This window comes from Canis lupus, chromosome 16 (assembly GCF_048164855.1).
Source record: "Canis lupus baileyi chromosome 16, mCanLup2.hap1, whole genome shotgun sequence".
Taxonomy (NCBI): Eukaryota; Metazoa; Chordata; class Mammalia; order Carnivora; family Canidae; genus Canis; species Canis lupus.
This window is the reverse complement of record NC_132853.1, coordinates 17861119-17885947: the sequence shown is the minus strand read 5'-3', so window position 1 is coordinate 17885947 and position 24829 is coordinate 17861119. Positions and strand designations below refer to the sequence as shown.

The following is a 24829-nucleotide window of genomic DNA, read 5'->3' as shown; positions in this document are numbered from 1 at the left end:
AGACCTGTTCACATTCTGGGACAATAGGCCATGCAGGCAAGGCTCCTGGCCAAATTCAAGCCCTCTTTCCTTCTCTCTTCCCTGGCGGGGGGAGGCAGGGAGCCTTGTTTGGGGTTGTGCTAGGAAGTCTTCTGTGTCCAGGGCAGGGGATCCACCCACCTCCTCTGCTTCTTCTCCAGCTCGTGGTTGCGGACCTGCTGGCCCTCCAGGTGCAGCTTGGTGTCCTGCAGCTCTGCCGTTAGCCGCTGGCATTTCTTCTTGAGCTGCTGCAGGGCCCGCTGGCTCTCATCGATGTCTGCCTGCAGGTCCCCAAGCTAGGGCCGAGATGTGGTACAGGGCCAGCAGCCAGTGAGGGGCCAGGAAGTATGGGGGGAGAAGGTGAGGAGAAGGAGGGGGTGGTTAGTGAGGGAGAGATCCAGGGTTGAGGGATGGAAGTCAGGGACATCCAGGGAACCACACCTCTCTAACAATGCTTTGCCCTTGGGCATCCCCAGTGAGAGGCTAAGGCATCAACCCTACCCCAGTGCTCCCAGGGCTCGCCTGGCCCTTCACGGCAGCAAGCCCCTCCCGGGCATAGGCCTCCCTCCTTTCACCAGCCTCACCCGCCTCTCCAGCTGCCTCTTGTTCTGCTGCTCCACCTCCAGCTTGTCTTCAAACTCCTGCTGGAGCCGCTTCTTGGTGAAGTCCACCTCCCGCATGGCTCGCTCGTACTTCAGGCGCCACTCACCACCTGGAGGGTCAGGGGCAGACAAGGGATGGCTAAGCTGCTGAGGGCCTCTGAGAAGGGGCAGCAGGGGGAGACAGCCAGAGAAGGGACACAGAAAGGTCTCTGGAATGATGGCTTCCTCCCAAGCCAGGAAAGGACTAGAGAGGGTGCATGGCTATGTATGCTATCTACTCCCCGGGGACCATCACACCCCGGCCCCCAGACCCTGTCCTTATCACGGCTGTCATGGCTCTCCACGATAACCCCCTGCATTCACTGCCACCTCTACTTTCTCATCTATTTCTGTCACTATAGCCTTCTGCCAGCCTACAGAAGAGAGACAGGTCCAGGCCAGGGGTGTGGCTGCCCAGGGTGGGGAGGCCGAGCACCTCTGGCCTCAGACCCACCTGTGTCATCATCATCCACCTCCCCGTTGATCTCAGCTGCCCGGATGAGGCGGGCCTCCATCACTTCCATCTCCATCACCTCCATCTGCTTCTTCAGTGCATCGTACTGGGTCTGCAGGAGGGAGGCTTATGAGGTTACCATCCCTCTCCCTTGCTCAGTATCCACCATGGCCCTGAGCCACGCAGACCCTGGGCACGTGCTTACCCCAGGTGGACAGGGGTGCAGGGCCATCTGTCCTTGGGGGGCAGCAGATGGACACTGGAGCGTGGTGGTCACCAGCACGGCTGTCTCCACCCTGGCCCTGCCCTCACCTGCAGCTCTTTCATCTCCTTCTCAGCTCGGAGCCTCTCCGCGGCCTCTGCGTCCAGCAGCTGGGAGGCGGACTCTCCCGTGTTACGTTCATCAGTCAGCTCCGATGTCAGCTCTGAGATCTGGGGTTGGTGGGGGAGGGAGTCACCACCAGTTGAAATTCCTGCCTTACTCAGCTGGAACCCCCAGGGGACCTTCTGGGCCTGGCACTCTGCACAGGTAGGCCAGTCAGCCTGGTGCGGGGAGTCACTCACCCGGGTTTCCAGCCGGTCATTGCTGAGGCGAAGCTCGTTCCGCTCCTTCTCCACCTTCTCAAGCTTGCTCCGTAGCTGCTGGATCTCCTCCTAGGGTGCCGTTAAGGGGACAAAGTGAACTGGAGGCTCTGAGAGGCTGGGGCCTGGAATCTCCACCATTGTGGGTGAATGAAGCTGGGGAAGCTCAGGCCAGGACACAGGGGATAGGAAGCCACTGCCTCCCAGGGGCTCCTATCCCAAGACCCTTTCCTAGATGCTGGGGATGCCTGAGATTTTAGACTGAGAGGCTACCCAGGAGCTTGGCCAGCACCCCACAGGGAAGCCTTCTGTTTGATGGGCATCATTCAAGGCTCTCTGAACTATAAATGAAAAACACTTGGGAGCCCAAGACGAGCTGGCAAGAATTTTGCCCACATAGAGGAACTCATCCTTTTCCATTGATGTGGCCCTTCTGGAGCTGTTACGTACGTCTTTGCTCCGGATCTGCTCCTCAGACAGCTGTACCTCGATGAGGGGCCGCACGGTGGTAAAGAGTTTCCACCAGGCCCAGTCCTTCACCCCTTTGTTCTTTTTGATGTTCTTCTGCACACAGCGAATGGCCAGGTCCTGGATCTAGATTGGGGTGAGGGTGGTGCACAGCAGGGCTCTCAGTCCTAAGCCCTGCCCCTGGCCCTGCCTCCCCCAGCACAAAGGCCAGGCTGCTTCTCTGGCCACCTAACCCATGGTTCAAACATTCCCTGTGCCACCCCTCGCTTCCAGCTTCTCCCATCCCTCAGAGAGCGGGCGGCAGAGAGCCTGGCCCTGGGAGCACTGCACTGGGCACTAACCGCTCTGCCGTCATTAGGAATAATTTCATCTGCTTTATTTGCTGCCTGATTATTTCCAGCACCCTGGCCTAGATGTGCTATAAAACCTAATCTTGCTGAAACACAAGAGGCGGCGGTGCTGGCTGTTTTATGGACTTGCTAATAAGAAAAGGAGTCGCTGACACAGCTCCTTAATCTTCATGGAGCAGCCTATGATACAGAGCCCACCTTTGCCTAGGCGCTGCCCCCCATCCCCGCCCCAGGCCCAGGCCCCATGGCCCCCTGCTAGGTATTCCAGCACGTAGGCACCAAGGAGCTCAGAACACTTCCCCGCCCTGGCCCAGGGCATGGTGGCCCCAGGAAGATCCTGCTTCTCCCCTAGGTGACAATAACTCATAGTCCCAAAGCCTCCTGCCCCAGCATGTTCCCTTGGACTGCCCCCCACCCCCACCCCAGGAACTCTGCTCTGCCATCTAGGCTGGGGACTGGGATGGAGATACCCCTGGAACAGCACCTTTTTCTTCTTGAAGTGCTGGCGGGCCAGGTAGCCTCTGCAGGCTGCCTGGAACAGGGTTAGGTTCCTGCTGGTTTGTTCATCCCGCTGCTCCTCTAGCCGGGCCAATGTGCCGGCCCGGAAGAACACCTGTGGAGAGGCAGTCCTGATGAAGGCAGGAGATGTGCTGAGGGGAGCCCAGCAGAGAAACAAGCAGCTGGCACAGGAAACTAGCCAGCTTGGGAGGTGGCCCTGGGAAGAACTTGAAAATCCAAGGGAACAAGGGAGGAGGGAGGGAGCAAGGAGAGGCCCCAAGAAGGCTGAGAGGGGAGGGCTAGGCTGGTGGCTGGGGAGGGTTTTTGGGAGAGGAGGAGTAAGGTGGGAAATCTAACTTCAAAGAGAGATAAAAGGAGAAGGAAGTCAAAGGGAAGGTATCTGGGACAAGAAGGAAATACAGCAGCTACAGTCAAATGGGGACAGGACACCCCTTGGCAATATCTAGGGCGGTTTCTTCCCCGAGGACGGCCCACAGCCCACTGGAGCACCCAAACACAGGGGCCAGCTGCTTGGGTCAGGTGGAGTGGATGTGGTGAAATTGTGTAAGGAGAGAAAGGTCCAGAAGCCGTGCACAGAGAAAGGGCCCCCCCCCCCCCCACTCAGTCTCCTCTTTAGACAGTCTCCTCTTTCATTTGCCAGCATCCCGCCCCCACACACACACCCAGGTTTCAGCTCATGAAAAAGCCAGGGGATGGGTGGGGGTTGGCCCAATCAAGAGACCTGTCCTACAGGTTTGGGGGCTGGAGGGCAGATGGGAGAGGAACCAGCTGGGCGCCCCCACATCCAGCATTCCCTCTCTCTCTTTGGTGCTCCAAACTGGGACTGGGTAAAGTTTTCCCTGCTAAGGGAAGAAGAGGGGGGAATTTACAGATGAGAAGACTCCAGGATCCTCACAGAGGGCAAAGGGATACCTAGGTATATGCCCACCTCCACCTTGCCCAGGACACAGAAAGTTCCCTTCTGTGGGGCAAAGAGAAGATGTGAACTCCGTGGGAAACACTCAGAACCAATACGTACAGTATCCCTAAGGCTCCCTTCAGGGAAGAAGTGGGGAGAGGGCCTACACTTTCTGCTGAGAAAGCTTTGCCTCTGGCGACTCCACAGAAACCTAGTTCCCTGGGGATGGCCTAGGAGAAAGCCAGCTCCGGTCCTCAGCAACACTTCCTCAGATCCCACACTGGCACTGAGTGCCTGGGTTCTCCCATGGGCCTCAAGCCCTACCCGAGCCTCAATATCTCACAATGCGTGAGCCTGAGATTCCTCCAGGGGTGGGGAATATCTGAGTCCCCCCAGAACTGCTCCATCTCCCCCAGGTGACAATAACTCATAGTCCCAAAACCTCTTGCACTAGCATATTCCCTTGGACCCCCCCCCCCCAACCCCACCCCAGGAACTCTGCTTTGCCGTCTAAGCTGGGGACTGGGATGGAGATACCCTTGGAACAGCACCTTTTTCTTCTTGAAGGTAGACATAGGTGCTAGTGGTCAGCACACACAGCTGTCTAACTAGGGCAGAAGGGAGGTGGCCTAGGGGATGGAGAGTGGTCCCTAGATGGCCTAGGGACTGGGGCAGGGAGCCTGAGACCTCTCTTGTGCAGCTATGCATTAGTGGGGGTGAGTGGGGGTAATACTCCTTTTGAGTATTAGGTGAAAGCTCAGGACCTCTCTTCCCCAGCATACCCATCCATACAATTTTACAAACAGAATCAGGAGGCTCTCAAGATCCTCTAACACCCTGCCTGAAATCCCCAGAGTTCTGTGGGCTCAGACAGCGACCCCCTCCTTGAAGCAATGCCACAAATATGCAGAATCTTTGCTCACCAGCCATCCAACCACAGCCTAGAAGCCCTGAAATTTCTCTCCCAAAATCAGATGTGAGAAAACATCCAACTTTGCCTCTAATTTCTGAGTGTGAATGGGCCCTGGGGCTCGCCTGCCTCGGCCAAGCACCTGGGATGAAGCAGAGGGTCTGAGCTGCAGCTGGGAAGAGGACCAGCCTGTACAGGCCCTCTCCTGACCAGGACATGCCTTGGAGGAGGTGCCACCCCAGTGCCAGCCAGCAGCAGCCCAGCCTGCCGGGGGGGCAGGAGCCCGCCCAGGAGCCGGAGAGGCTGAAGTGAAACTTTGGCTGCGGGTTTCCCAGGGAGGAAGTTCGGCTGGCAGCCCCTGAGCAGGCAGATAGTTGGGGATGGGGAGAGGTTGAGTCAGATACAGCAAGAGACCAAAGCCAGAAAAATAAACAGAAAGAGTGAGGCCACAGAAGACCCAGAGAACAGGGAAAGAAACAGAAAATGACAGAGCCAGAAACCAAGGACTAGATACCAGCAGGAACTGCCAGGGCCACAAGGAAAAGGGAAAAGCAGCAGAGACAAAGATACAGCCAGCGGATAGGAAAGAGAAGGGCCAGGCTGGTGACTCAGGATACAGAACAGAGAGAAAAGAGTGGACAAGCAACACCAAGCCTTCTTTGCGAGCATCTCCATGAAGCCCTGGCACCCACAGTTCCCTCCGTCCCTGCTGACAGGTAGACAGGCTTAGAACCCCTCCCTGGCTTCCAGATGGCCTCCCTCCCAGCACAGCCCTTGGAGCACATACGTGGACGCCACCTGTCAAGCCTCCCAGTCTCAGGAGAGAATGGCGAGCAGGGCTCCTGCCCGTGGGAGGGACGCTCGCCTGACCCACTGGCGCAGAGTGATGCGGCACACTGGCACCCGGGGCCGGGCGTGCCTGCCTCTCATACACCACGTTCCATTCAGGTGAGGAATTGGACTTGTGGGCAGGTGGCGGCGGCACAGCCTCGCTGCATCCTGCTTGCTCTGCTGGGACCCTGGCAGCCCTCGGGGAGCCTCTGGAGCACTCTGCCTACTGCCTTCCTGCTTTGTCCAGCTCTCCTCCCTGCTGTCTCATCCTCCCCGCTCCCCACACCAGGACTCAGGCCAAGTTCAGGGCCACCTTCCAACCCACTCCCTCTCCCCGACGTTACAGAGGTTCATGGTCCTGAACGAGTCATTCCTTCAGAGGGTGGGAAGTCAGGTTTGCTGCAGAAGGGGAGGGCCAGCCGTTTGGACAAGGGTAACCAGAGTGGGTGCCGGGCCCGGCCACCCTCACCCAGCTGGGACTGCTCACCCGGCTCAGGCCCATGCAGCAGCTGCTCTTCTCCAGATCCAAGGACTCCAGCAGCTCCTCCACTGCCTGCAGAGAGAGGCCTCTGTCAGGAAGGCCAGGGGCTGCTCCCCCCACCCCCGTCTCTATGCAGGGCTTTGCCTAGGCACGAATCCCTCCCCAGCCTCTACTGAGGCAGTCCATTTCTTATTCAACAAGTGCTCTTGGGCGGGCTTCCACTGCGTCAGGCACTAGGTTAGATTCTGGGGACGTAAAGATGACTATGAGGGCAGTAAGTTATCTTGTTGGCGAGAGAGGTAAGTGAATTAGTGAAGTATACAAAGGAGATGGCACCTAAGTCAGACAAGAGATCACGGAAGGTGTCCTGGAGGATGGGAGGTGTTGTTTGTGCTGAGTTTTTGGTTCTAAGGAAGAATTAGGCAAAGTAAGGGAGAGGGCATTTCAGGCAGAGGGACAAGCACAAGCAAAGGCATGGAAACACGAGACAAGGGAATGTACTGAGGAAACCAGGCAGCTTGGGAGTGAAGGGGGTGGGGTGGTTAAGGTACTGCTAGAAAGGTGGGCAGTAGCCAAAAGGGGTGGCGCCTATATGGAGACTGGATGGAGGCCCCCTCAGGCAGCTACTGCAGGCGTTCATAGGAGAGGAGGCTGGAGCCTGACCCAAAGGGAAGAAAGAGGCGGAAATGCCGATATGAAGAGATAGAACCTTGCACCTGCAGGTGTGCAGAGGCAGGGTGGGTGACAAGGAGGAACCTAGGGACACACCCAGGTTTCTGACTTAGGAAGCTAAACAGACGATGGTGCCGCTCTCCACGGTAGGAAACAGAAGAGTGAGACTAGGTTTAGGAGGGAATGGAATCTGTTTGGTCTGAACATGCTGAATTTGAGGTGTTACAAGGCATGTAGGTGGAAAAGTCCAGAAAAAAGCAGCCAGATAGAAACACACGTCTGAGGTTCAGGAGAGAGGCCTGGACTACAGGTATTGAGAGTCGTCAATATATACGTGGTGATGGAAGTGACGGGTGTGAATGAGATTGCCCAGGAAGAGGCTGTAGAATAGAATGCACAGATGGCCAAGGGCAGTGTCTGAAGGGAGAGAGAGACCTTTCCTGCAGGGGCAGGTGGAAGAAGGGAAGCTCAGCAGGAAGAGAGCATGGCCAGGTGTGGCAGCAAGGAAGCTGAGCAGAGAATGTTTCCTTAAGAATGGAGTTGTCAATGGAGTCACATGTAGCCAAGAAGCACAGTAAAGGGCACCACGGAGGGCAACGGGCAACAGATCAGTCCCAGGGTGTTAGGGCAGGGATCTGGGCACTGGAGGGTGGAAGAACGGGTTGGGGCAGGCAAGAGACAGACAAGGGTCCCATGTGAGAGAGGGTTGATGGGAGGCTCCTTTCCCAGCACAGGATCTGCAGAATCCTTTTCTCCTGAGAGAAAAGAGAGCCTGCAGCAGAGTAGAGGCTGCAGCACCGATGAAGTAGGACTCCAAGGAGCCACAGGAAGTGGATTCCAAAGCACAGGAGGAAGGCCTCTCCCACCCAGACAGGAGGGCTGAGGAAGAAGGCACCCGAAGAGAACTGAAGAGAACATACAAAAGGCAGAGAAGGAAGCCAGAGCCTCAGTTTTATTACCATTCAGAAGCAAGGTCAACTGTTGGGCAGATGACCTGGGGAGGTACAGCAGGGGGGAATTCAAGGAGAAAGACTGAATGGCAGGGAAGGAGCTTGGAACAGGGGCCAGGGAAGGATGCGCCATATGAAAACCTTGCCAGGACACATCAAGGGCAGTTGAGGCTGGAGACCATGAACCCATAGGACTTCCAGTCCGCCTGGTTGTATAATTTTCTCCATAGCCCTTGGGAACCCCAAACTCCATAGCCCTTGGGAACTCCCAAAGGAGTGCAGATACCTGAAGGCTGGCCCTTCACTGTGGGGGGTGGGGGACGTGGACAGGTATAGGGAGGCTCAGGAGAGCTGAGGAGCATGGAGGCCAAGTGACCAGAGGGCTGGACCATGGCATCAAGGCGGAGCAGAAAAGAAAGTCAGAAGGGAATGGACACAGCAGAGAAAATGGAGTGGGGTACAGAAAGGAGAGGTCTCAACAGAGTCAAAGAGCAGGTGTCCTGAAAGGAGGAGAGAAGTGAAGTGTGCAGGTAGGAGGCTGTGGTCAGAGAACGCCATGTTGGAATTTATGATTTCTCAGGTGAAGCATTTCCAGGGCTGACAAGGTCCTGGGTGCAGCCATGAGTGGGAGGCTGGAATAAAGGTCTGGGGTGAGAGAGAAGGGGGTTGTGGGTGGCTCATCTACACGCACACCAAGGTTGCTCAGGACATTGGCAGGTCCTGGATGGAGAGAAGTTTTTGAGGTCTCTGTGAATGTGGGTCTGTGACTTGGGGGGCAAGGGAAGAGGGGCTTTCTGCCCCATTTTGCACAGCATTCTCCCTTTGGGGGAAGCCATCCTAAGGTCTGAGATACCTTCAGAGTCAGGCTGGGTGCCTGAGGCCAGAAAACAGTGAAGGAGGCTTCCTCTGCTCAAGGAGCCCTCTGGCTCTCTGAGGGGGTGCTTCTGGGGGTTACAGCCATGAGTTTCTGAAGCCATGAGTTCACCAACCTGTGCTGACAAGAGGCCGGAGCCTTCGGCTTACCCTGGCGCTGTATCAATCTTGCCCCTAGGAAGGATGCTTGCCCCACCTCTGGACAGCTTTGCTTGCTGCAGGAACCCGAGTCCTTGATGTGGAAGTGAAGGCTGAAGGGCCCGGGTGCTACCAGTGGTAACACCCCAAATACTAGTTCTTATCTGCATCCTGAAGGCTCTTAGATGACTGGCTGACCAGAGAGCAGAGACCCCCAACTCTAGCCTCCAAAGGGGGTGACTCTTCTCTGATTCCTATGGGTCATGCCCCAGGCTGCCTTCTCCCCACTGGCATAGCTGGGCTATTACATGTCCCTGTCCTGGCCCCTGGGTGGCCAAATCCAGGAGCCTGAGCAAGGGCCAGCCCAGCTCTCTCCAGGGCAGGGAGGGTAGGTGCTTGGAGGGATCTGTGCAGAAGGAAGGGGGTCTGGTAGGGCTCTGGGGCCCAGACCTACCCGCCTTTCATCCATCACAATGTAGTTGCGCCCATGCTTCTTGGTCAGGTGTGGGGCCAGGACGTCGAAGCGGCGACGGAACTCGGAAAACACCATGTGGTCTGGGTAACCTAGAGAGAGGGCAGCCCCGAGCCACGTCTGTTGGCCCCTTGCCTGCTCCTGGCACACCAGATGGCCACTGGTGCCCCAGGTTGCACACAGGGACAGTCCCTGAAAGGGGAAGAAGCTACGGGGGAGGAGAGCCTGAGTGTGGGGCAGGCCTGGGAAGGGAGGGTGGAGAGGGAAGAGGCAGGGGTGTGGGACAGGAGACTGCAGGACACTTAGGGCTGCCCTCCGGGGGGATTGTAAGGTTACAACGGGTACAGGTTCCTTTAGAAGGAAGCAAGCTCCTTGTCAGTGAGGTGTGTGAACAGAGGACGGCTGACCACCTGGGGATAATACTATGGCTAAGAAAGATGCTTTCTAGCCTCTGTGTCTATGACTCTGTTAAACCCAGAGAGAACAATGGCTTCAGGACTTAACAATGAAAAAGAAAATAGGGTAACAGACCGTAGCAAGAGGAAAAGGGTACAGACTTGGGGTCAGAATCCTGGCCCTGGCTCATGGCACCATGTGACTTTGGACAAGTCACTGGAATCTCAATTTCCTCATCTTTATTATTTATTTTTAAAAAGGATTTTATTTATTTATTCATGAGAAACACACAGAGAGAGGCAGAGACATAGGCAGAGGGAGAAGCAGGCTCCCTGCGGGAAGCCCGATGAGGGGCTTGATCCTAGGACCCTGGGATCATGACCTGAGCTGAATGCAGATGCTCAACCACTGAGCCACCCAGGTGCCCCTCGGTTTCCTCATCTTTAAATGGGGGACCTACCACTTATCTTGTATGATAGTCCTGCGGTTTGAATGAGAAAATATGTAGAAAGCACGTTTGGCTCACATGGTGGGTGTTCAATAAAATGCTCCCTTCCTTTCTTCAGTCCCCGGAAACAGGATACAAAAAGGGTGGCCCTTCCTGCTCCCATCCTGACCTTGAGCCCCAGGCTGCATGACCAAAAGAATTCTAGATTCTCTTTCCCTGCGGAGCGTTACCTCTAGCAGAGACGTCCCTACTGTTTAGGCTTGAGGCCAGGGCAAGTGGTCAGACGGCTTCTGGCTCAGAGCAAGGTTGGGATGGAGGCTGGTAGGAGGTCACCCTGAGCCCATGGTAGAGGACACAGTCACAGAATTTCAAACTGAAAAGGGGTCTTAGGCCAGATACAACTCATCTCCCAGGCATAGGAACCGAGGCCAAAGCAGTGGCCCAACTGGCTGACTCAAGGTCACAGGGTTGCCACCAAAGGCAGAACTGGACTCCAAACCCGGGCTCTTGAGAGCCTGTTGGGGGCCTGCTACGCTATGCCGGCTTCATGAGCTCCGGGAAACCCTCCAACTGGGAGATGAGGCTGATGCATGTGCCCGATAATTGAAACAGGAGGCGGGGGCCGCTGAGGGGCCAAGACAAAGTGAGCTATTGATTGTATCTGAATTGCAATTAAATTGATGGGCCAGAATAGCAGGTCTGGACGCCTGGCATCTTAATTAATCATCAGCGCTATCGATGGTGGCGGGGGGCTGGGCCAGGGGAGGGGGGCCTGCTGCTGCTGGCCTCATCGATCTGCTTGTTTGAGTAAAGCACATTGATTTTGGTTCAGAGCGGTAACAATCTGGTTTTGAAATAATAAACACCAACTCCATATCAAGACGTGGGGACAGATCGATGATTTATTTGGAGCAGGGCAGGGAGCCTGCTTTGTGGCTTTGGCTGCTAAGGAAAAGTGATGGTGTCTATGGGGATACCTCAAACGGACCTGGCTATGGGTGGGTGGGACCCTGCTGGCTCTCCTATCAAAGGAAAAAAGGGCAGAAATCTGGCAGCCCATAACTTCTCAGGCAAACGAACCCCCTACTTGAGAGGCACGAACTCAGAAGCTGGTCTGCCTGGGTCCCATCTTGCTCTGCCACTTGTGAGCTGTGTGACCTTGGGCAAGCTACTTAACCACCCTGAGCCTCAGTCTCCTCATCTGGGGATGGTCATAGTATCAATACCTCATGAGGCTGTTGTGAGCATTAAGTGAGTGACGTTGTATGGTGAGTTCAGAACAGTGCCTGGTACACTGTAACTGCTCTAATAATGTTAACTACAGTTGATCCTTGAACAGCATGACATGAGTTAAGGGTGCTGGCCCCCTGTGCAGTTGAAAATCCAAATGTAAATTTAACTCCCCCCAAAACTTAATGACTAATAACGTATGGTTAACTGGACATAACAGCGGGTTAACACATTGTTGTGTGTTACATGGAGTACATACTGTATCATTACAGTAAAGCTCGAGGAAGGCAAATGTTATTAAGGAAGTCAGAAAGAAGAGAAAATATGTTTATCAGAGTGTATTACAAAAAGTCCACATGTAAGTGGACCCACACAGTTCAAAGCCATGTTGGTCAAGGGTCAGCTGTGCTATGACTCTCACCCTTTCCAATCCCTCCTCCAGATGGGTCTATAAAAAGGATCTGTCTGACCTTTCTTGGGAAATTTAAGTACCTCAGAAAGATTTAGCACCTCATCTCTCATTCAGGGGTATGGCCCCGCCACCTGGCTGCTCTCAGAGGTAGTTAGCACCACTGAACAGATGGCTCTATATGGGCATGGGTCTGCTGCCCCGGCCAGGCCAGAGCAGAGCAGGGAACAGGGGAGGGGGAGTTGTGTGAACGGGGCCTGTGGGGCAGGGCGAGGAGGGGATGAAGAGGACTGGATGCCGAAGGGAGAGGGGGAAGAAGGGAGTCCTGGGTGGGAAGGAAAAAAGAGAGGACCAGACTGGGCTGGAAAACCACCACCAGAGCAGGTACCAGAGCAGAAAAGAGATCTAGAGCCAGTCCAGAGACAGGAAGGGAGTAGTACTCCTCTAGCCCCATGGGTCCCACTTAGAAGGTAGAGAGGGGCAGGAACAGCCCGAGAAAACAGAAGCAGGAATTGAGTGGGAAGGAGGCCCCACCTTGGCGGTACATGCGCATGGCATCAAGCAGGCGAGAGCCACGGAGCTGGGCACGCAGTAGAGGCACGTCCAGCTGCAGGAGCCCAGCCTCACAGTGGTCTCCTGAGGGCAGGTCCAGCTCACTGCTGCTGCTGACTCGGCGGGAGGATGCAGACCGGGGCTCCCCGGCCCAGCCCTCTGCTACAGGCAGGAAGCAGTGCACGAAGTGCAGCTTTGACTTCTTGATGGTGTCAATGAGGGCGTCCTGCCAAAGGGAAAGAGATGTGCCTCAGTGGGTTCTGATGGCCCGGCCAGTGTCGAGGAGAGCCGGGACCAGTGGCAGCCACTTGGCTCCTCCCAGGATGGCAGGTGTCCTGCCACTGGCCAAGACATGCCAAGCCTGGACAAAGCCACCCTCACTAGGCCTGAGTGGTCTCTGAAAAGAGGACCCACCAGCAGCAATCACATGTGAGAGTGGGATGCTGAGTGGGTACTGGGTCAGTAGGGTGTGCCCAAAGCAGCCAGAGAAGCCCCGAGAGGGCCCTAGGGCCTGGGTAGACACACTCACCACCTGCAGCTTAATTTGGATGCACAGTGACTTCTTCTTGACAGCCGCCATGCCCGTGGTGAAGGTCTTCCGCATGCTGGTGGCCCGGCGCAGCGCCAGCTGTGAGCCACCCTCCAAGCCTGCGATGGAGCCTGACAGCACTGTGGTGCCGCCTGCCCGGCCCAGAAACAGGTTGCTAATGATTTTCCTACCAGAGGTGGAAGGGCAGAGGAGGAGAAGTAATTTTGAGAGAGTAGCAGAGGGTGTCTTCCCAGTTTCTGGGACACCCCCAAAATCCCCATATTGCCATGGCTGTAGGCCTGGATTATCTGGCCTGGGGCTGCATGTCCCACATCCTGGAGAGAAACTGGAGGGAAATCTTTGAATGGGAAGAAGAGAAAACTAGTGGGGGGCAGGACAGAGGTCTAGAGTAGGCAGGGATTGAACACAGCAGAGTGATCTGCTCTTGGTCATCACTGGGGAGGGCAGAGGTCCAGTGTGGCAGGAGGGATTAGAGCCCAACAATCTACCACGCCATATAATCTGTGTATGATATTTACTGGTTGTTCTCTGCCTCTCCCCTTGTCCCCAGTTGGGCAGGGAGTTTTCTTTTATTCACTGCCATCTGCCAGGCACCTAAAAGAGTAGATGCCCAATAATTATCTGCTAAATAAATAAACGGATGACAGGCCTTATGTGACTGACGGGTTTCTAAAGCTACTCTTGCCTTCTTTTAAGTTTTTTATTTGTATCTTCTTCTTCTTATTATTATTATTTGTTAATTCTTATTATTTTTTAAAAGTAATCTCTATACCGAATGTGGGTCATGTCAAACTCATGACCTGGAGATCAAGAGTTGCACATTATTCCCACTAAACCAATCAGGTGCCCCGTTTTTTAAAGTTTTGCTTTTTGTTTTTTGCTACTCTTGCCTTCTGTGAAGAATGTGGAAGTGCTATTCAAATTTCAAGGTGCCTCCAACCATATCCATAATTGGATAACCATATCCAATTTATAGGTGCCTCCAACCATATCCATCCCACTTCTACTCCAGGAGGCTGCCCCCAGGCCCTCAAGACCAAACTGGGCTTGGCTGTCACCTCTCAGGAACCAGAGGCTATCAAGCCTGCTGGTGAGGGGGCCTCTGAGACCAGGAAGCCCAAAACCAGCCCTGGGGATTGGACATGGCAGAGTGAGTGGTGTTCTTACTTCTGGGAGTCCTGCAGGAGCCGGGGGGCATTCTGGGTGGCCGGGTTCTGTTTGGTGTAGCTCAGCCAGCCAGATACATTGTACTCAACCCAGTTGGTGCCGTGACTGTGGCCCAGGAGAAAATGGTGTGGTTTGCTGCTGCGTAGGAGGGGTCTTTGGCCTGAGGGTGGGAGAAGTAAGGTTCAGATCATCAGGGTACAGGCCCAGAAAAAGCCCAGGCACTCTGGGCTTTCTAGGCAGTACCATCTAGACCCACATAAGTGGGTCCTCAGGAGAGGAAGCAAAAGAGCCCTCCAGGGGTATGACTCACCTTTTTTGTCACCTTCCTGAGGGCCATAGTAGGAGAAAAGGCGCTCCAGGAGGGCATCCTCAGTGGCCCCTGGCACTAGTGCCTCCTCTTCCAATAGCCATAGTAGGCCCCTTGCCTCATCGGTGCGTGCCAGTGAGCGGACCTATGGAGAAGTGAAGAAATGCCACCATGTCACATGGAATCCCTGGCCCAACCACACACTATAAATATGCTACACATATGCACATGCACTACAGCCCATGCCACTCACGGCTGACAGCCGTGACTAGAGAGAAAAGCCCACAGCAAAATCTATTTCCTAGGAATTGTGTCCAAAGCCACCAAAACCTGAAGGGCTCTTGTTAGCCATCCTTATCCTCTTGGAAATCAGCAGGGCCTTGGGTGAACCCACATTGCCCTCACTCTCTGGGCATCACATCCCAGGCAGATTAAAGGAGATGAAGTCTGGAAGGCCTGGGGCAGGGTGCATGGTCCAAAGGAAGCTCTCAACCAGCAATGGCTATGGGGTTAATCCTGGTCCCCCTGACAGTGGGGAGCCAGAAATGGCTTCAAGCCCTGCAGGTGGAATCCCTGCAGGGTCAGAAACTCAAAGGTCAAAATGTAAGGCTGGTGATTTAATAGATATAAATAATAATAGGTGGAGCCAAGGTGACTGAATCACACCTGTCCCCATCTAAAGGGAAGAACCACCAGTTGGTGGCCAGCTGCTTTCCTGGAAGAACACTGGCCTAGCATTGGTAAACGCTCCAGCTTTTCAAGAGAAGGTGGAAACACAAAATTCTGATTTCTAACACCCTGTGTGGATCACACAAATGAGGCCTGTGGTTGCATCTGGTCTCAAGGTGCCTTTTCCAAAGCATTTCCAAGTCTTCCTTGAGCAAGAAGGACAGAATCTTCTCCACACCCCATGCTTGCCTGGCCTTTCAGGAGTGGGGGCCAAGAGAAGTAAGAAAAGTGCCATTTTCCCTCTCTTTGAACCCCTCTGCTTGCATCTCCACCCACCCCACGGCTGCCCAGGGGAGTCAGTGTGACGACCAGGAAAAGCAGAAGGTGGCCAAGAACTGATGGCAGCTAAGGTCTCAGAGTGGCTACAGCTACCTGGCGTGACTGGGCAGTGCAGCCATTGGACAGTGAGCAGCAGGCTCAGCACTGAGGGGCCCCTGTCCCCAGAGGGGCCAAGGACTATCAGATAAGGAGAGCAAAGGGGAGGGATAGCCAAGTCCCATCCGGACACTATCTGACATGCCCCGCCCTCCTAAGCCGCATGCACTGTCTTCCCCACACCTCCTGGGAATGGCAAAGGCTCTCCAGGAGGCTGGCATGGAGACCCAGGTGTCAGGAAAAAGAAGCCAGCTTCCCAGGGGAGACACAGAAGTTGCGCACTTTAAATACTTGTCCCAGAGGGACAGTCTCCCTGCCCCCCACCCCGGCTGCCCACAGGAGGAGGTGGGGCAGGGCTCAAAGCAGAAGAGGGCAAATATGCCAGAAGAACCTTATGCAACTTCTCTGAGGATGATCAGTAAATGCCAAGTGCTCATCAGGCCAGCCAGGCCCCCAGGCAGCAAATTGCCCGAGATACAAGTCCAAAGTGTGACAAAGCCTGTCCCTAAGGTTGAGGTGCCAGGGCTCACATTCAGAGCTAGGTGTGGATTCCCTATTTGCACAGACTCCTTGCCCACTCTGCTCAGCAGCATCAGTCTCTTGGGGACAGCGGGAGGGATTACTATGTCCTCGGGGCCCAGCCCAGCCCTTGTGGCCCAGGAGGAGGAAACACCAGGGCTCCTGGCAGACATACACAAGGCTCAGCCAGTCACGGGACAGGGCCCGTGTAGGAGCAGGTATGCCTCCCCCACCCGGTCAGACACCCTGGGGCTAAGGCTCTCACTGTACCAGGGCAGAAGGAAGTGCCACTTCCTGGCCAGAGCAGCGAGAGCAGCAGCAGTTCACACGGTGAGGGCTCCACCGAGGGAAAGGCCCAGACAAGGGGAGAAAAGGAGAGCCCGGGCCCTGGCTGGAATTCCTACCAGGGACTGATGGGAGGCTTGGTCCACAGCTGCCACAGAATCATCCGTGGCTGGCTCCAAGTCGTCAAACGCCAGCTCAATGTTCTCCTAGGAGGGAAGGGTGAGTGGTGATGAGCACAGGCCACTTGAGGGGTGCAGCCCTACGTGAAGGCCAGGAGGGGGTGCTGGGTCAGCAAGTCTAACCTTCCATCCCTCTCAGGATCTCCCCTCCAGCAGCCCCACTGACAAGTGTTCACAACCTCCCAAGGCACCACATGGCATTTTGGGACAGCTAAAATTTGTTTCACCTTCTTGAATACTGAGCTAAATCACATAGTACTGTTACTTGGGCCAGGTGATGAGACTACACCAAATAAGTCTACTCTCAATTTCACACAATCATCCTTGAAACACTTGAAGATAGCTGTTTGCTTCCTGAATCTTCTCTCCAGGATAAATATCCTCCCCAGTTCATTCATCTCACCTGCACATGAAGTAGGATTTCTAGATCTTGTCCCATCCGAGACACCCTTTTACAAAGGAGCCCTACATAATCAGTCAGCATTGTAACAGGTCAGGAGCCAGGGGGAGGCCAGCAGAGGCCAGGCCTGACACACATGGAGGCCGGAACTGCATGGTGGCAATTTGGGGCCTACGTGGGTGCCTTGAGGGTGGGCAAGGAGGGGCTCTCTGTGGCCCTGAATGCATCTGCAGCTCCTTGGAGAGCTAACTCTCTGCAAAGTAAGAATATAGTCTGGGGCAGGACAAGACTACTAGTCTGGAGAGCATGGGGAAACAGAAATGACAAACAGCAGAAGTGGGGAAGGGAGCCACCAGCCAGGAAGCTGGAGCCTTCCCACTCCCCAGAAGTCCTTCCTCCCTGTGGGTGCCAGGAAGCTGAGGCTGGGGGCAGGGGCTGGGGGGTAGGCAGGCAGAGGCAAGGTCAAGTGCTACCTCCTTGTATCTTTCTAACTCCTGCACAAAGGTGCGCTCGTGGAAGAGTCTCTGCAGCCGGTCCTGGGCGTAGTTGTGGCACAGCTCCTCAAAGGAGGCTCCGCGGGCCGACCCACCCTGTTCAGGGTTCTGGAAGCCCGGAGTGTCCACAATCATCATAGAGCAGAGTGAGTGCTGGCTGGACTTGAGAGCCCTTCACAGGGAGAGCCTGGGTCAGAGCTGGCCCCACTGGTCTGCCCGTGGCGCCCGGGCAGCCCTGTTCTGCCACAAGCCAAATCTCCATCCCGGCCCAGGCGCCCAGGACCCTGGTGGGGAGGCTGTGCCGCTCCTCGCCCGCAAGGACAGTGAGCCCTCTGCTGGTGGAGAACGGCTCTGCCTCAGCAATCACACCAGCTGAGAGGCATCAACTCCACCTTTGTCAAGGCAGGAAGCTGATCAGCTCCTGGGTCCTGCTGGGCACTCACCTGTTCACCAGGGAGACGAGAAGGGTGAAGAGCTCACTGTAGAGGCCAGACGCCATGCCCTCTAAGCACTCCAGCGCAGTCAGTTTGGGGCCTGTGGGGCAAGAGCCTCAGCTCTACCTCCTGCCCACCCTGGGGATCCCCACAGGGTATGCTCTCTAGCCACCCAGGGTCAAGTCAGCATGGGGCACTGGGGCTGGGCCTCTTCCTCTGAAAGAAGTATTTATTCACTCCAAGAGTCTCCCCAAACCAGAGAAGAGAGCAATGAGCCCTGGGTGAGGTCTCCCAATCATAGCCACCAGCCAAGGGGCTCAGTGTACCTGTGCCATCTCCCAGGCTGCTCTCCTCAGGGCCCTGGCGGAAGGAGGTGGAGCGCTGCAGGGTGCAACCCTTGTGCTGATGCTTGAAAATGGCTGAGGACAACTCTTCCAGGCTGCAGCCCAACAGGTACGCGGCCTTCTGGGCCCACTCGTGGCGGGCAAACTGCTTGCGTCCAGCTATGGGGTAGAGAAAAGGATCTGGCATCTTGGGTCTTTCTCCTTAGTCCGTTTGATGACTGCTCTGCCCTTTGGCTCCCATGGCCAAGGACTAGGGAGTGAACATCTTGAGTTAAAAATAGTCCTGATGATGCCAGAAGGGCTTTAGGCAAAACAGGGACAGCCAGGAGCTGCCAGCACTTCCGGGGTCCCCTGCAGTTGGAGAGAATGAACAGGTCCTAAAAGAGGGGGGGAATGCCACAGTGCTGCCACCGGAGGGCACCCAGGCAGCTTGGAACAACCCTGTTAGAGGGCTTAGCCTCAGGAGTCCCAACTTGGGGAAAGACAGTCAGAGGAGGTACAAGCCCACCTGGGATGAGCATGAGAACCACTGTGCCCATGGGGGACACATCACAAGAGAATCCTAGTGCCTCCCTCTCCATGAATACATGAGGACCCTCTCCCTTACCTCCAGGCGTCTGCCAGGGGAGACCACGAACACCCACCCATGGCCCAGCAGCAGGGAACGTGGAAAAAGCCTCAGGGGGAAGGGAACAGCCCACGCAGACAGACGTGCCTCAGCCAACATGTGTCTAATCACAGCAATTAGGGAGAGCTAACAAGAAACAAGGTTTTACCTTCAGCAGCTTCTGTAAGGCAAAGGACCAGCATGCAGCATGCAAAGAAAAACAGTGTGTTAGCAAACAGTCATCAACTGAAACTGCCAGGCCCACGGGAAGGGACTGTAGGGGGTGGGGGTTTGTGAGGATGAGCGGGCGAAAGAATGGAGCCACATTCTCACAGACTCAAAAATACACACAAGCACACGCACACAGTCTCAAAGAAGTATGTTTATGGATGTAATCACACTGACATACACACACACACAGACCTATGAAGACACTATACATGCATGCACACACATGTGCGCATGTACACACATCCTCTGGAAAATATTGGAAGCTCTGAGGAGGTAACAGACCCTGCTCAACCAGGTCCATGTGTTGACCACCCAGAGCTGTCTGCCTGCGGTCAGTGCTGGGACAGGGTTAGAGGAAACCTGCTCTTGTCACCTCCTCAGAGTGAAAGAACTTCCTCAAGACACAGCCAACACGCCTACCCGCCTGCCCACCTACACAGTCTGGAGACAACTTCTTTAGCTTGGAGCCTGCTTCCTCTTTGGCAGGGATGCCACCTGCTGGGATTGTAAGGAATCTGACACCTAACCGTCTGTTCCTCCAGGCACCCACCCACCCACCAGTGCCTTTCTCCCTTCTGCTAAGCTGTCTGGGGCCCTTCACGTCCCAGAGGAGGAGGAAGCCAAAGCCCAAGGTGCTGTTCAGAGTCAGCATCCCTCTGAGAAAGGGGAGAAAGGGGTGAAGAGGTGCTCGAAGTGCCCGCCCATCAACGTCATCTCAGGGGAAGGCAGCAGTGCTCTTCCAGCCACACCAAGCTCTAGCCATTCACAAGCCCCCAGTGCAAGTGCTGAAGCTGCAGCCCCTTTGTTACCACGGTGCCTGCTGCCCCCTAGTGGTCTCCACCTTACCATGCAAGAGGAAGAGAGACACCTGCTACCAAACCGTTGGTAAAGAGAAAGCAAGACTGGGGGGTAGGGGGGTACTGGCCTCAGAAAGCCCCAAGAAGCAAGCCCCCCCCACTCCATCTAAGCCCCATGGGGGGGGGGGCATCCCAAGATGCAAAACAAGTCGAAGCAGCTATCCCTGGGATGCTGAGAAGCCTCATGGCCAGCAGACCCCCTCTCCACCCTCAACCAGGAGCTTCTCCCAGGCCAGTCCCCTCCATTATGGCAGAACAAGTCCATTCCCCAGAGAGAGAGCCCCAGCACCAAGATGGGACAAGGTGGCCTCTATACCCCAGGGAGGGGCTGAGGTCAGTTACCCGCTTGCTCCTCAGGGGCCTCTGTCAGGAAGGGAATAAGAAGAAGAGTTATTTCAGGAGGACTGCTCTAAGTTAGAACCCTTTATCCCCTCAGCCTCTGAACCGCTGCCCCCTTGTTCTTCGTAATGCTCTGCATCACTGCCATCCAGGTCCAGTGGTAGAGATGCTCCTCTGCGTGCTTGGAGCCTTCTGCTCTGATGTGGGGGATGGGGAAGAGGCACAAGCAACAGAGGGGTGTCTGATAACAGAGCTGTGCTGGGTGAGGACAGAGTGGCAGGGCCTCCACAAGCTCTCCCAGGAGAATAAGCCAGGCTGTTGGGACCCACGGTGGGTTACCTTTGGTGGCACCTGCAGCCCCTAAGTGGTAGATGGCAGCCAGGATGAGCCAGCAGGCTTTCTGTTCATCTGGGGAGATGCCCAACACCTTCATGGCAGTCTGGAGCTTACTGAACTGCTGAGCTGCCTTCTGCTTCTCCTCAGGCTGTACGGACAGACAGGCATGCTGAGACCACATCTCTGAGGGGCAGTCCCTCTCAGCATATCCCCATGCTGCTGAACCCTCAGAAAGGGCACGGCTAGGGAGAGCCATCCAGCTGGAACTGCGGTCCTGCTCTGCCCACATGGCACTCCAGGCCACTGGAGGCGTCCTCTGCTCCCAAGGCCCAGGACTGCCAACCCAGGCCCCATAGGCCCCTCACCTTGGCCAGTGGCACAATCCCAAACACATTGTTCTCTGCCAAGTGGTTCAAGTGGAGCTCTGTCCTAGGGGGTACAAATGAGGCATCAGCACAGTGCTTGGCCCCCATGCCAAGGGCCCTCTCTCTACCAGGGTGGACACAGATCAGCTTCCAGACTCTGAGTTCTATCTGCCCATCATGCCCTATCAGGCCAGCTGCTGCCACTTTCCCTAATTGGCCTGGACGCCTGGTCAGAGCACTAGCCTCCCTAGGACAGGTCACCAGAGATGCTCTGGTGAGAGTGTCCAGTCAGACCATTGAAAGAGAGCAAGGAATCTGCCTGTGGAGTGAGTCCAGACAGGACAGACATGCTCTCAGTTACAAGAAGAGCTAAGGAGGATAATATCCTGGGGCTGCTCCTCAGCCTCATCATTTAACAAAGACAGGAAGTCAAGATGCCTGGATGGCTCAGTGGTTGAGTGTTTGCCTTTGGCTCAGGGCGTGGTCTTGGAGCACGGGATCAAGTCTTGCATCTGGCTCCCTGCAGGGAGCCTGCTTCTCCCTCTACCTATGTCTCTACCTCTCTTTCCATGTCTCTCATGAATAAATAAACAAAATCTTAAAAAAACAACAACAAAGACAGCAAGACTAAAGGTCTAAAGGGAAGAACCTGGCAGATGAGCCAACATGGGGACTGTGGGGGGTAGCCCAGCTTAGAGGGCACTTCAAAAAGGCCCAGGCATTCAGCTCCAGTGTGGACTCAAACAACAGCTCTGCCCCACACTAGCCGTGTGACTCCAGGCACGCCCCTGACCACCTGCATCTTGGTGTGCTTTCCTCTGCAGCCCTGGTTTCAGGGGGTAGCAGAGGTCCTGGTGAGGCCCTGGGAACATAGAAGGGCCAATTTTGCCTCTCATACATAGCCAGATCTCCACGCCCAGAGCTCGGGAGCTGCTGTGGGGTAGAGCCTATGGCTCATTCAGCAAACCGGTCTGTTACCTCCGAGCCTCACAGGTAGCAAGCACACAATATAAACAACCAGGTGACAAGACCAGGAGCCATCAGTGAGCTGGAGTCCAGAGCAGCGTTCCCATTTCCTCTGTCCCATCTCACCTGAGCGTGCCATCCGCACAGGCCAGCAGGTAGTAGAAGACATTGAACGTGGCCTCACTGGCTGGGCGTCGAGCCACGCGCAGCTTCTCCAGAAGCATTGTCTGTGGCACAGCATGGAGGGTGTGGGCAAAGAGGGCGATGCCGAGTCAAGCTTCCCCCATCCCGTACCAGGACGAACCCGGCCCATGGGAAAAGCGGCTACAGCTTGCTCTCAACCAGAGGCCAGATGACCCCAGGGTCAGACCTGGGGCAGATACAGGAGCCAGGGGAAGACAGCCCAGCTCCTGGAGGGGTCCTGCTGCCCTTTGCCTGGGCCTCCAGGCAGAGTCTTCATAGGGAGCCAGGCACCCGGTGGTGAGATGTTTCATTTAGCATGGACGGAGATCAGCGTCAGCTGGACCTTACTGTACTGACAAGCCAGTCTCACCTGGGTGAAACGAGCCTGAGAGAAGCCCCCGGACACAGGGCCAGGGCCCCAGGAGTAGGGAGCAGCCAACCCCAGGGAAGGAGGCAAGGGGGTGGGGTGGAGCAGAATGGTGAAGGCTCGAAGAGGAGCAAACCAGCCCTGCTGGAGCCAGGGTCCATTCTGTTGGGGTAGGATCCCAGGAAAACGAGGCGCAGGAGAGAGCTGAGTGCCAGGGCGTGGAACCAGGCAGCCAGTCTCTAACCACCCTGCATGCCCCTCACCTGGATGGAGGCTGAGGCCACCTGGCCGGCTTGGTCAAAGTCCAGGGAGAGAATCTGGGAGAAGCGGGTGGCGTTGCCGTTCATGATGGTGGGGCTGTTCCCAAAGGCTTCCAGAAGGCTGTACAGAGCCTGCCACTTCTCAACTGCAGGAGACAGCCCAGAGCCATGAGGAAAGCCTCCAGAGGCCCAGCCCAGGCCTACTCCCCCGGCACACAGAGGCTCTGAGTTACTCAGACCCAGGGGTAGAGAGGTTTTGAGGGCACAGAGAAGGCAGGGAGAAATAAAGATGACACCTACAGGGCACTTCCGTTCCCGCCCCTCTCAGTTTTTCCAGGTGTCCTGTCTCACCAGAAAACACCTTGTTCCCACTGGTGCCTGCGATGGTAGCCAGGTACTGCACCAGATGCTGGCAGCTGGTGGTCTTGCCACTGCCGCTGCTGCCCAGGAGGATGACAGACTGGTCCTGGCGGCTCATCAGCATTGCCCTGTATGCGGTCTGGGCCACGGCATAGATGTGGGGTGCCATGTCCTCCCGCCGACACCCCTTGAACATGTGCATCACCTTGGGTGGGAGGGGGATGGAGGGAAGAAGAAGGCTCTTAGCTGGTCTCACTCAGACACCCCTTGCTCCACCTTTCTGGGCCTTTCACTGCAGGTGGGGAGCAAGGGATTTTGAGGCTAAGGCCATGTGTTGGAATGCAGATTCTAGCCCAATCCTGGTTTCTGTTAGAGTTTAGGGAGAGGGCCTTATGTCCCCACCCCCTGAAGCAACTCCTCTTCCCAAGTTCAACTTTGAGAGTGGACCAGAACCCAGTGGGATGCCAAGGGAAAGGGGCAGAGCCAAGGAAGGTGGGGTAGGTAGTACATGGGTGGGTCCCTGAGGCAGCATGGTAGCCTAGGGGTTGCCATACCTTCTCAGAGTACACAGCAGGGGCCCCACGGGGGCTGAGGACGAGCAGGCTGGGGCCAGCGTACGTGTGTAGCAGGCTAGCACCATAGCGCTGGCGCAGTGTGTGAAGGACACTGGACTCGTTGAGGTATACCAGCGAAGCCAGATCTTCTAGACGGTCGCAGGAGGGAGCATTAGCCTGTGTGATAGGACAGGTGGGCAGGCGCTGAAGAAGCAGAACCTGTCTGTATTGCCAATCGACAGGCCTGCCCTGCCCAGCCCACTTCCTGTGCCCTCCACCTGCAAACCTTCTCCACATCATCCTCATCCACATCCAAGATGGCGCCATCATGGTCTAGCTTCACACGCACCTTCCCTTCTGGCAAGCTGAGCTCCTCGGATTTGAGCTGACTGCCTACAGAGCGGGGACAGACAGTCAGACACAGGCCTGGGAAGCCTCTGCTACTGTCTTTGGGCCCTCTGTGGTCTTGTCTCCTCCCCACTATATCACTAGCCTCTCCTCACTCGCCACCCAGGCTTACCAGACCCAGAAGGCACACTCAGCCCTGAAACCTGAGAGGCCCAGGCATCTCTCCCCTGGGCCTCTCCAGACTCACCCAGTGAGAAGCCATCCTTATGGACCAGCCACACCTTCTCTGTCTCATACCAGGCCTCCTCAGCTGCAATCTGTTCTTCTGTCTTCACCTATCAGAGGGAGGGGGGAATAAATAGTCAGACCTTGCTCTAGAAAACAGAGTCAGGACAGCAGGAGAGAGGAGAAATGTGAGGGGAAGTGCTTCCAGGTGAGACACTTGGGAAGGGGGCAGTTGGATAGCAGATACAGAACAGGGGATGTCGGAGGTTCAGAGGAAGAAGGTGGGGAAGCCGGGGGATGTTGGTGGTCCTGAGGAGCCCTGAGAACAAGGACACAGAGTTAGGGACCATGCTAGCCTTGAATGTCAGGAAGGACAGGGACACTCAGAACTCGAGTCCAGAAGAGAGTAGACCACAGGAAAACAAACCTGATTCTACCTTCGGCCACCCTCTTCCCCACCTCCCTATGAAGCCTGTAGGATCAGTGTCCTGAGCCCACACAGCTCTGCCTGGTCCACTGTCCACTGCTACTGTGACCTCTCATGCCCAGCTTCTTCCCTCAGCCAACTAACAACAGGCCCTCCTCCTCCAAGCTGGGAAAGGGTACTTCCTCAAGACCTGAGAAGTGTCTACTGAGAACTCTGTACTGCAAAGTGACATGTGGGTCCTGAGTCCTAGCCTCAGCCTAGCCTTCCCTCCAGAGGATGCTCCACTGGATGCACAGGCCAGCCTTTCCACTCCTCCTTCATGCCTCCCC

General features: G+C 55.7%; 1 protein-coding gene across 28 annotated transcripts in view; it reads right to left on the bottom strand.

Moving 5' to 3' along the window:
• Positions 1-24829, bottom strand: part of MYO18A (myosin XVIIIA) — a 98374-nt gene that overhangs the window by 22815 nt on the left and 50730 nt on the right. For 24 of the 28 annotated variants that reach the window (XM_072779235.1, XM_072779237.1, XM_072779238.1 and 21 more), the window contains 26 exons: positions 24096-24183; positions 23787-23893; positions 23501-23677; positions 22938-23151; positions 22590-22732; positions 21903-22003; positions 20811-20874; positions 20449-20593; positions 20113-20133; positions 18058-18234; positions 17741-17831; positions 17277-17469; positions 16344-16430; positions 14320-14461; positions 14010-14169; positions 12822-13008; positions 12275-12518; positions 9240-9349; positions 6159-6224; positions 2998-3126; positions 2146-2289; positions 1678-1767; positions 1426-1545; positions 1114-1225; positions 603-730; positions 160-314 (listed from right to left, as the gene is read on the bottom strand). In XM_072779235.1, coding sequence (XP_072635336.1) covers positions 160-314; positions 603-730; positions 1114-1225; positions 1426-1545; positions 1678-1767; positions 2146-2289; positions 2998-3126; positions 6159-6224; positions 9240-9349; positions 12275-12518; positions 12822-13008; positions 14010-14169; positions 14320-14461; positions 16344-16430; positions 17277-17469; positions 17741-17831; positions 18058-18234; positions 20113-20133; positions 20449-20593; positions 20811-20874; positions 21903-22003; positions 22590-22732; positions 22938-23151; positions 23501-23677; positions 23787-23893; positions 24096-24183 — 3395 coding nt within the window. The remainder of the gene's footprint in view (positions 1-159; positions 315-602; positions 731-1113; positions 1226-1425; positions 1546-1677; positions 1768-2145; positions 2290-2997; positions 3127-6158; positions 6225-9239; positions 9350-12274; positions 12519-12821; positions 13009-14009; positions 14170-14319; positions 14462-16343; positions 16431-17276; positions 17470-17740; positions 17832-18057; positions 18235-20112; positions 20134-20448; positions 20594-20810; positions 20875-21902; positions 22004-22589; positions 22733-22937; positions 23152-23500; positions 23678-23786; positions 23894-24095; positions 24184-24829) is intronic. The other 4 variants (XM_072779232.1, XM_072779236.1, XM_072779255.1 and 1 more) reach the window with 1 other exon arrangement.